The 12,406-nt window shown below is 42.4% G+C and overlaps 1 protein-coding gene across 2 annotated transcripts in view; it reads right to left on the reverse strand.

Annotated features, from left to right (window-relative positions):
- KANK1 (KN motif and ankyrin repeat domains 1) overlaps positions 1-12,406 on the reverse strand; it is a 209,405-nt gene that overhangs the window by 11,842 nt on the left and 185,157 nt on the right. For both annotated transcript variants that reach the window (XM_083186038.1, XM_083186039.1), the window contains 2 exons: positions 989-1,201; positions 701-809 (listed from right to left, as the gene is read on the reverse strand). In XM_083186038.1, coding sequence (XP_083042164.1) covers positions 701-809; positions 989-1,201 — 322 coding nt within the window. The remainder of the gene's footprint in view (positions 1-700; positions 810-988; positions 1,202-12,406) is intronic.

Raw genomic sequence — 12,406 nt, forward strand, 5'->3', positions numbered from 1 at the left:
CCCCTCCTTTTGCCTCTCATATGTCTAAAAGGCAAAATGAAGGGAGTGGGGGGTGTGTGTGTGTGTAAATTTTAACCCTACCAATAACCTTCATCATTATCACAGTGTTGACATTTCATATAGCAACATTTTAAGTATGTCTTCATAGAAGTCTATTAAAGGAATCAGTTTCACTTTTGCTAATAAAACTTTTGCATTGAAACATAAATGTTTCCCCCCACATGAATTCTGTAGTCTCACCATTTATGTTACTAACAGTAAAAGTTCCTCCAGCAGCAGCGATCAATGCCCAAAAAGAGTCAAAGTTTGTTGGGACTTATTTAAGGGTGTGGTGTGACTGCCCGACAATAGGGATCCCGACATCAGAATGATGGTTTCCCGCCATTGATACCAAGCTTAAACGAATAGTTTCGTTTTTGCTTTTTCCCCGACATCGGAATCCCGACAGGGGGCCGAGCACAAAGAAGCTCTTTGCTCTCGCCATGGACCCCCACAAGGGAGAATAGCCCCCGTCAGTCAGGATCCCCCCTTTCAGAGCACCAGCAGTTGGGATTCCGATGTCGGTATACTGACTGTCGGGATGCTGACTGTTGGGCAGTCATCCGGAACCCCTTATTTAAAAACAGGAAAATATAGTTGCCGAGTGGAACTCAGCCACTATATTCACATTCGCCACTCCACTATTCTAGAAGATGCTTACCCGCCATTAATGCCAACAAACTGAAGATTCTTCTTCGTCATTGAAGACTCTTTTTTCTCATCTTTCCTTTTCATGATGGACTTTAGGGTACTCTGGCTGCTTGTACTGACTATTAAAAAAATAAAAAATAAAACAAGTGATTACTTCCCGGTCCCAATAACATACAGACATTATTGTGCTGAAGATGTAAATGTTGCTAATTAATGTATCAAATTTTCAGAAACTAGCTCAATTTTCATGTGGTAATATTATTATTCCATATTTAGTTGCAATATATTGTAGGTTTACCCTGTACAGAAGAGATGGAGTCTTCACTGATGAATTCAGTTATGGCTACAGAATTGTCTGCCAGAGCCTCAGATTCATTGTTAGCAGATGTCACAATATTAAGCTTCTCCAATTTTGAGACCCCTGGTCGATTTTGAAGGCCAACAGTCCGCACACTAGAAGTGGCATATTCAGTGGTTACCTGGGTCTGGGATACGCAGTCCACTACAGACTCTAAGGAAAGGAAGACAGCAAAGTATCTATGTTAATAGGTAACTTAAGGTTACAACATGTGTCAAATGTTAGCAAGCGATCTAATGTCATCTGAGCACATCCACAGTTTGGGAGAAAGCCAAAGTAACTATAAAAAGTTCCAAAATATCATGACCACCACGAAAAAATACAAATTACACAAAACCAAGTTTTGAGGGAGTGGAGGTAAAATGCCAGAGGGAATGTGCATTTAATGTCATAATGAGATTAGGCATTACCAGAAAGGCAAGGAAACTCCTATGTACACGAAGGCGTCTATTTATTAAGCTCAGAAAACCATAACTTTTTGCTTCAAATAGTATTTTTGCCAAGTACCAAGTACCACTGCCGAGTATCATGGGTGGTAGCTATCTATGTCTTTAAGTCAATAACTACCTGATGTTTGGCATGTAATGCCAGTGTTAATCAATCACTATTGCCATGTCAATCAACTTCCTCTGAAAAGATGTAATTAATTCTAATGGATCTAATTATGTCCTGGTCATATCTGCTATAAAAGGTCCATGGAATTAACTATTTTTTTCTTATTTAAAAATAAATATATAAACTTTCTATAAAACAATAAGTCTTCCTATGTTTGACACTGAAATCATCTGGCTGCTACCTGCATTCAGAGCCTATGATCTCCTGAGGCCACAAGAAGCAGACTCTGGCGGCGAGAGTCACATGAATATTGTTTTTCTCCAAGGTGACTAATGAATGCGTGTTGTATAATTATTCACACCTTACAATCCAGCACAAAATTGGCCCCAACATTTTTTCCTTGGTGGTCATAGTATTACAGTGTGTCATTACAGTATTACAACAGTGTGTCATTTCTTGCTGATGACAAACCAAAAGTACTATGAAATACACTAATTTTTCCAATTGAATTGAATATTTTCGACAGATGTAGCCTCTCATGGTTGATTAGTAGAAAATGCATCCAATATAAAAAATCGGTACTTGTTTCCTAGCAGGGCGCCCAGATTTCCTACATATGCTCAGTAGTTAATTTAGTTAATTTATTCACTGCACCCTGAGTGAAATTGCATCACATAGCCCTTTTTTGTGGCGTGTGAGATGAGATGAGATCTCAGTAGTTCATATGTTAAAACACCTAAAACAGCAACACTCTCCACATCACCCCGAAGCGTGGCGAGCCCCGCGAGGGGCGGCGGAACGCATCCTCTGACCTTTTCTAACCCCCACTATCCACATCAGCATGGAGTTTATTTTATATAGTGTGGCGAGCGTAGCAACCCCGAAGCGTGGCGAGCGTACGCGGATTACTTTACTTGTATTCCGCGTCCCCTCGTATGGGGGACGCGGAATACATGTAAAGTAATCCGCGTACGCTTGCCACTATTCAGGCTCAGTGGCTCGCTGCGCTCGCCACACTATATAGAATCAGCTGCACGCCAACGTGGATAGTGGGGGTATGAAAATGTCGGAGGATGCATTCCGCTGCGCTTGCCACGCTTCGGGGTGACGTACTGGTGCTGTTTCAGGTGTTTTAGGTCTCATCTAATCTCTTATCTCATTTTTTTTCCAGAGTGACCCAACAAAGAGAGAGTCTTTCTCAGGGGTGGTGCACCTCCACCATCTTCAATTGCCTGAGGCTATCAGTACTCTACCACAAGACATTATTGGTGGATTTAAAAATGGTTAGCTGCATATATTCTACATAAAACTTAACCTGTGCACTGGTCTACCTCCCCATACCCTTTCCCCTGATAACATTTAAAACCCAACCAGAATATCTCTACCATTTTTCTTTCCCTACGTAACATTTAAAACGCACACATTTATTTTCCTACAGAAGCAATCTGCAAATCATTTAAAGCAAAAAAAAATTCATATAAAACAAGCAAGAAAGAGTATTAAAAAACTGAATAAAAATATTTTTCAGCTGTGTATATTTCCACAGATATTAAACGGATAGTCTCCAAAGTCTTAAAAAGTTTGACCATACTCACAATATCCTGCTTTTATGATCTAGAGCAGTGGTTCTCAACCTTGGTCCTCAAGGACCCCCAACAGTGCACGTTTTACAGGTCTCCTGGCAGTTGCACAGGTGCACTCATTATTCACTGACGCATTTTAAAAGATCACATGTGGAGCAAATTAGTTCACTTGTGATTCTGTGTGGAGACCTGGAAAACATGCACTCTGGGGGGCCTTGAGGACCCAGGTTGAGAACTACTGGTCTAGAGTGTCCCAATATTTGATATAGCATCCAGCTTCTTAGTGGTAGGAGAAGGGCAGTTGGGTTTCCCCGCCAGCAGGCACGTGTAATTTTCATAGTATTTGTGATGCAGGCAATAGGTGGCCGGTTGGCAGATGCAATTATTATTATTATTATTTTATATATGAGATTCTTACACCTGTATATGCGATCTCCTTTATCATGCAATCCAATTATAAAAGAGTGAATTCAGCATTAATACTTGCCAGTTAAACCAAAGTGTTGGTGAAAATGGGAAATCTGCTTGTACACCTAATTTAAAAAAAAATTCCCAACTGCAAGCCTAAAAATAATTGCCCATTCATACAGGACTCCCATCTGCCCTTGTAACCCATTTTCCTGCATTTTGCTAATTTTTACCACAAATTAAAATAATAATAATAATAATAATAATAAAAAAATCTAAAACTAGGGATTTCACCAACTTGTAGCTGCTCAAAAGTCCCAAAAAATGTTGTTAAATCCTTCAGAGAATTAACGAGTGTTGCTGATCGAGGCCAACTAAATAGCTCCCTTTTTGCCTACCCTGAATAAAGTAAATTTGATATGTATCACCTGAAATTGAATTGCCCCTTAAATGTAGTTGCTCTTTTTACAGATAAGTTGTTGCTATTAAAGTGTCCTTTAAAGAGACGATGTAGCAATATATGACAATAGTCAGTGCCTGGACATCGGTCCCCACTGTGAATTCACTGGGGAACAAAGAAACCAGAATGAGGGCCAAAGTGTATACAGCAACTATGTGTTTTATCAGTGTGTAGGCTTTGTGGATACAAGTCAGGGGCTTGTTTGTGGAATGTGTTGTGTACATAAAACAACTGTTCGTGTCTTTCGGTTGCGGTTAGAGAATATAGTGTTTTATAACCAAGTTCCAGAAAGCAAGCATTCCAAGCCAGTAACACGTGTCTGCCATCACTACTAATAAAGACAGCAACAACAACACCACAAAAGAGACTGCATTAGGAAAGATTATATACCCGGCTACTGTGGCTGTTCAGGTTCTACCTGCACCGGATGAGAACACAATGTACATGGTGTAATAAAGACTGTTGGGTAAATTTACTAAGATGGGAGTTCTAATGAAGATGGGCAACCAATCAGATTCTATCTGTAATCTTCTAGAAGGTGATAAATAAATAAGTGCATTTTGATTGGTGGCTATGGGCAACATCCCATCTTCAAAATAACTCCCATTTTAGTAAATAATCCCCTGTGACTGCTAAATCATATGCATAGAAAGAAAACCCCAGTAATGGAGACCAGGAAATCTGTCTTAAGGGGTATACACATGCTTCAATCTGGAAACCGGCAGGTTGCCGGAATCGAAAAGGAGGGAGGGAGTACAGCAGGAGGACGGCACGTGGGGGGTGGGATGAGGGGATGCTGCATAGAGCAGCATTATACAGCCTTCGATCGGCTTGGCAGGCAAGTCTATTTCTGCTTTCGATCCCGATGCCACTCATCAGGATCGAATCTGCATTGACAGTAGCTAACACTGTTTGATTCAGTGTAATTTTTTATTCAAATTGAAAAAGACACTGGATCGAAGCATGTGTACACAGCATTACATACAGTTATGTAGGTTTGGTACTTGTGTAATAGGACGGTGCCCGGCTACACTACATTTTCAGCGTAGGCTAAGCTACGCTGTCAGCATAGCCCAATGGCTGCCTAGCATATTTAGCGTAGTGACTCCGCGGCAGCCCGGCTCTGTTCCCGTCATCCATGGCTCTGTCCCTGGCGTCCATGGCAAGGCTAGTGAGCGGGGACGCAGAATACATGTAAAGTAATCCGCGTGCGCTCGCCACGCTTCGGGCTTGATGGCTCACCACACTTTATAAAATCAACTCCACGCCGACGTGGATAGTGGGGGTATGAATAGGTCGGTAGGTAACCCATCCGCTCGACTCGCCTTGGGCTGGCATGGATAGTGGGGGTGTTTCAGGAACACATTCACACCTGCCATATCATACATCTGATGCTGCTTTCAGACCGCATAACTGTCTTTGACCCTGTATTTGAAAACGTTTCCAAAAACAGGTCTGTCAGGTTTAACCCCTTTCTGCTGCCTGTGTCTCTCCGAGCATAGTGAAAAGCAGTACCCACACCCCCTCCCCTAGAGGGTGAGGAGGCAGCGGGACATCCACATCGGGCTCCCGCTGCCCGCACTCCGCTGCTGCCCCGCTCCGGAACCTACAGGCTGACGGTGAGTCAGGGCAGACAGCCGCCCACATCCCAGCCAGAGCCGCCCGTCCCCACTCACCTCCTCGGCGCCAGCAGTAGCAGCAGCCCCCACTCTCACCCCGGGCAGGGCAGATCACAGTGCCCCGGACACTTGCAGGGACCCCCTGCCCACAGCGCGACCATTCCCTTCCCTGCGCTCGGGGGGAGGGGGTGATACAGTTTCAGACCCGTTCTAGACACCAAATAAACGGGTCTGAAACGGGTAGGACCCTCCATATTTAACGTTTCCAAAAAATGTTTTTTTTAGAAACGGTAAAATCACCCTGCACCTTTCAGACCGCACACATTACCATTTTGAAACGGTAAAAAAACGGCAATATAACGGTTAATATGTGTGGTCTGAAAGAGGCATGTGTTAACATGACGACATGTGTTAACAGGTAACACTTCACCTTCACCTCTGACTTTATATTGCTCTCATTTTGCCCTAATTAGTTTTTCTACTATGAGCTTTGTGATATTTTATTTATGTGATATTTTATCTTTTACCAATAAACGTTGATTTAAACTCACAAACATCACTTATCGGGCTCAATTAAAGTTCATATATTTTTATCTTTTTTTTAGTATGTCTATGTCACATGTATTGTCATAGTGATTATTTTATTTTTAATTTTAGGTGGCCGCCTAATTAATTTATACTATTATACAAATAAATATTTGTAATTTACCATTTCTCTTTTACGTTTATTTGGGGTCAATGCATGTGTGTACATTCATGGTGCTTAATAAACATCTATTAGCATCTCCGCTTTTAGTAAATTTTAGGTAAATTTCTAAGCCCTTGTCAATTGTTAACCCATCAGTTACAAGGGAGACCATCCACACAGTGACTGTCTGTAGCAGCCAAATGGCACATAATGCCTCATATGCACCTTATAAAATATATATACAAAGACATATATGTATACACAAACCTATCTATTTTTATATACAGTATTTGTTAACATTGTATCAGTTCCCTTTCATGTAGTGCCAAATATTTGTTTGTTCCATAATATCTTATTGTTTTCTTTGTAAATCCATATTATTTTATATATCCAGGGTCACAGTATGGCATACTTGCCAACCTGACCCTCTCCATGAGGGAGAAAATGCTCTGTTCCTGGACTTCCCTGGTAATGTATGATTGCCATCACCTGTGGTGAAATACTTTTCTTACCAATTACCTAGCTCCCCACAGGTGATGACAATCACACATTACCAGGGAAGTCCAGGAACAGAGCATTTTCTCCCTCATGGAGAGGGTCAGGTAGGCAAGTATGGACAGGATTTCTGTAGGATATTTTTTTTTTTCCTACAAGTACTTGACCTAATGTATATTCCTAATAACATCAACAAGCTAAATAATAAATATGCCAATACTATATACTGCCTATAATATAACCGTACAGAAAAGGTAGTGTCAGTTTCCACATGATGACCACTTCTGCACTAACATTTTTTTTCCACAAAAGGAAATGAAACTGCAGTGACCGAAGGGCAGTGAAGTCAGCCAAAGCAAAATTGCATACAGTTGCTATACAGCACAAAGATACGAGATAATGTTACAAAGGCAGGAAATGAGATGGGAGTGTTACTGACACGGAGGGGCGATGTGATGGTGCATGGCACCTCTTGTCAAAACCTAGTGCGGAAGTGCTAAGGGAGTAGGCACAGAGGGTGTGAATTGCACTTCTCATTACGGGAAGTATTATGTTCTATCCTGTGCTTATCCCCACCGGCTAAAGTATGTAAAAGCTAAGGCTTACTAATAATGGAAAACCTACAGCAGGTGGATCTACAGATGACCTGCTCTATGTGTATGGTGCACATATAATCTTGTGAGCAGCGCAGTACCCATAAAAAGCAGCATTTTGCCTACAGGCACAAGCGTCATTACTGTTCCACCACTTACATAAAGGAGCCTGGGAAGTAGTGTAAGAGAGACTTTTATTTATTAACCCTTTGAGTGCCAAATAAATTTGTCAAAATAGGTGTGAAAATTGGCAAACATTTTTATTCACCATAATGACCTGTAATGATTACCTTATTTAGGAAATATAATATTTATTTGATACATTTTTTATTTGAATTTACATAACAAATGTGAGCGACGCTGGAATTTTTTTAGCGGATATATTGCACATCTCTCACAGTGATGATGGCACGCAAAGGGTTAAAGTATAAAGCCCTAAATCCTATGCTAATAAGACTCTTATCAGGATTTCGGTCTTTTGCCTATTTACCCATACCCCCAGTTGTTAACAGCCGTCTCTGGCTGCAGCAAGCATTAGAATTCACCAGGATCAGTCTGTGATGTATATTCAGCATAGGCAGCAGGAGCACACACCCACCTATTCAGCTCAGTGGTTAGCATTGCTCGCAACGGCGCTGGGATCAGGAATTTGATTCTGGCCATATCTGTGTGGAGATTGTATGTTCTTGCAGTGCATGCATGGGTTTCTTACTGATGGTTTGGCCTCCTTCTGTACTCCAAAGACATACTGTGGGAAATGTACTAAGATGGGAGTTCTATTTCACATGGGATGTTGCTATGGGCAACCAATCAGAATCTACTTATTATTATTTAGCAGCTTCTAGAAGATAGACGATAGCATCTGATTGGTTGTCCATAGCAACATCCCATGCAAAATAGAACTCCCAAGTAAAATTAGTACAATTTTCCTCACAAAATGGACACCAGCCATGGATACCATTTAGCATTCTAGGGATGTTTTTTGACCTGTTATTGTTGTTTATACTCCATTTGGGAATCATTTTCTTTCCCAGTCCTGTTCCTTTTATTCATATGATATATCAAGTATCACATATAGTTATATCCAGCATACAGAAAATACTCTGGGGGAGATGGATCAAACCTGGAAGAGAAATAAAGTACCAACCCATAAGCTCCTAACTGCCTTGTTACAGGCTGTGTTTGAAAAATGACTGGAGCAGATTGGAGAGAGAACAAGTTGCAGACAATCTTTGGTACATCTTTCCTGTATGACACATTGAAGAAGAAAAAAACTGGCTCAATTAGAGTATGACCTGAATGGAATTGTAATATTGCAATGGGCAGAAATAAAAACATTGGCCAAGAGCAGGTGACATCATGGACACTGGCCCTTATTCTGGTTGACGCACAAGTCTGTGAATTTTGCAGGCTTGCGAGTCCACCAGTTGCCACCTGCCACATGCACAGCCGCCGCCCTTCGCACAGCGCTATTACCTACAGGCATGCGAATGGATGATTTGCATAATGTGAGTAATAGCGCTGTGCGTTCGCCATGCATCACCATCGCAGCCTTACATGCAGGCACAAAATCATTTGATAGTCACGTAACATTGAACAATTTTTCAAGCACTCACAAATTAAGGACACCTCTGCGAGTGCCTGTATGGGAAGCGATGTCAGATGCCCCCCGCACCATTGGGCAATTACCATGAGAACAACCAGAGTTTTCATGGGAATGTCCATGAAATGCTGGGCGTTTCCATGGGGAATACCCCCGCCCGCAAACTCACGCCCTACGCCTGCACTGATGTGTGCGAGCGCCAGCGAATAATCTATTTGCCGTGGCTGCTCACACACAATGGGTGCACCTTCGCATAACTGACTATGAACACGCAGGGGAACAAGTGAATCTGAATAAGGGCCACTGTCTCTAACATTGTGACCACAGCAAAGTAATGGACATTACTGTGCTCTTGTTAGTTGCAATATTTCACAGCTGTGTAATGGGGGATGTCATCACAGAAAACATGTGGCAATATCATGACACAACCAGGAAAGGATCCATGCATCTATTTATTTGTAGTCAAAGGTGATTTTGTTGTCACTTGTGACTCATTTTTCCATCCCCTTCGGTTAAAGGCTTAATTTGGCGCTTGTTTGGTACATTAAGGTAGTTCAGTTGTTATCCTCTGAAAAATTCCCCCAGGATGAGGTAATGACTGGTGATATTCCAAACTGATGCAGGGTTTTTGCAGGGTGACGGGAATAAAATCCCTAATGCCTGTCACAGCTCAGCTGTTCACAGTGTTCACAACACAAATATAAGGTATATTCACCGATTGAACTGCACTCCAGGAAACAAGAAAAGTGTGAATTGAAATGACACATTGGTTGAATATATTGTAATGTTTAGACTTAAAAAGACCTTCCAAAGCTATGGCACAGTTTTAGCCTATAGGATTACTGAAACATACAGCATGAAAACTATTTCCACTGGTTTTTACGTATATAAAAAATACTAATCTATTTTAGGGCACAGGTGTAATGCATACATATTTATTAGGGCAGTGGTGTCAAACTCATGGCCCTCCAGCTGTTGTGGAACTATACAACCCAGCATGCCCTGCCACAGATTTTATATAATGGATTGTTAAAACTGTGGCAGGGCATGCTGGGACATGTAGTTCAACAACAGCTGGAGGGCCATGAGTCTGACAACACTGTATTAGGGCATTCAAATGTGGCATAATGTACTGGAGGCACAGATGTATGTCATATAAAGAGTTAGAGGCACAGATATGGTTTGGGCACTATGTATAGCATAATGTATGGATGGAACAGCTGTGCAGCAAACAAAGAATTTGTTCAAATCTGGGGGACTGGTGTGTGGCATAATGTATTAGCGGCACATCTGTTTCCCAAATATACGAATGGCATATGTATTGGAGTTATTGTGTGTCATAATTATGAATTAGAGGTACAGATGTGTGGCATACAAAAAATTGTAGCCACATCTCTGTGGAATATCATACATTGAGGCAGAAATGTGTGTCATATTATGTATTGAAGGCATTGATTCGGTATCCAGACAACGGGTAGACAGCAAAAAGGTCGACATGCAAAAAAAAGGTCGACAGTCAAAAGGTCGACATGGGGTTTTTCACTGTTTTTGGAGCCAACAGGCGGTATTTCATGCCCTACCATCCACTAGGGCGAGGTGTGAGAATAATATAGTGTGCCAAGTGCAGCAAGGTACGTGCCCGAAGCATGGCAAGCGTAGCGAGGGGGCGCGGTGCTATGATTTAGTGTCCATGTTGATTATGTTGACATTTGGAACAAATAAAAATGCGAAAAACCCCCATGTCGACCTTTTGACTGTCAATCTAATGACACGTCGACATTCTTGCATGTCAACCTAAACGAATGTCGACATTTTTGCTGTCTACCCATTGATTCACTCTGGTTCCAGATGAAACACATCTAGAGTGTCTAGATAGACAGTCGATAGGTATACCCCAAAAAGGTTTAAATGGTCAAAAAGTCAACATGCAATAGGTCGACAGTGTAAAAATGGCAATATGAAACAGGTAGACCCATAACTAGGTCGACATACGTTTTTAATGTTTTTTTTATTTTATTTTTAACCTTCTTGTTCTTAATTCATGGTCTATGTCAGCGCAGAGGGAGAATATAATAGTGTGCCGAGTGTAGGGAAGGACCGAGTCTGAAGCATGGCAAGCAAAGTGTTGAAAGTTTCCACATAAACCGCCCCAAAAAATGTGAAAAACTCATGTCAACCTTTTCATGTGTCTACCTTTTTTTATGTTGACATTTTGACCATACAGATGTGTGGCATATAATGAATTCATGGCATACACGTGTGTCATATTGTGATTGGTGCAACGTTAGAAGACACATTACGCTTTCGGGGCTCTGCACTGTGGCATAGGAGTTGAGGAGTATTATACATTTCTGACACTACTTTAAGGCTTATTACCAATTGGGGCCACAGAGGCATGGCCTATTTTGAATTGGGGGGAGCAGGAGCAGTGGGTGAGATGTTGATCAGGGTGCCCTGAAATCTTGCACTGGCTCTAAAGGCCCCCATACACTATGCGATTTGGTCCCGATTTTACCCGATTCAGATGGATCGGGCAGTGAAATCGGGCCAAATCCCATGCCTAGACACCCGGTCCGACCCGATTTGCTAAATCTTCTGTGCAGCCAAGCAGGGGAAGCTGTGAGGCGGGCAGGGGCGGCGGACACTGCGAGGTGGCTGGCAGGTGGAGCTGGAGCAGGGAGCTGGCAGTGGCATGCTGCAAGAGAAAAAAAAAAAGCTCATACAATGAATGGGCAAGCCTGTGATTGGCTGAGCGCTCTCTCAGCCAATTGCTGACTGGCTGAGAGAGCGCTCAGCCAATCTCTGGCTGCCTATTCATTGTATGGGCTTTTTTCCCCCCTTGCAGCACTGAAAGCTCCCTGCTCCGGCTCCCCCTTGCCCGGCACTTAGTTGCCCTCGCCAGTGTCTGCCGCCTCTGTGTCCCCTGCAGTGTCCCCTGCCCGCTGCCTCTGCCCTATTTACAGCGCCCCCCTTGTCAGCCGCCTCGATGTCCGCACCCCCCCCCCCCCTGCTCCCTCCACCTTGCAGCTCCCTGGGAGTTTGTATATGATAAATCGCATGCTATTTATCATATATGCAAAACTTGGCACATAAAGTGCCTAATCGTGTGTCCCCCTCCCGGGACTGCAGGGGGAAATCAGGTCCGACTTGTCCTTAGGACAAGTCGGACTAATGTATGGGGGCCTTAAATGTAGGACATAGCAAAATGTCAGCTATGTAGGCAACAGTACATTGCCAGAAATGAATACAGTAGGTACATGCATGGTAAGGCAGTATAATTATTGAAGAACGGCCAGTAACAATAAAATGGCATTTCTTGTTACAGAGAGGCAAACCATACATGGCATTGTAAAA

Source organism: Crinia signifera, chromosome 1 (genome assembly GCF_055691185.1).
Source record: "Crinia signifera chromosome 1, ASM5569118v1, whole genome shotgun sequence".
Classification (NCBI taxonomy): Eukaryota; Metazoa; Chordata; class Amphibia; order Anura; family Myobatrachidae; genus Crinia; species Crinia signifera.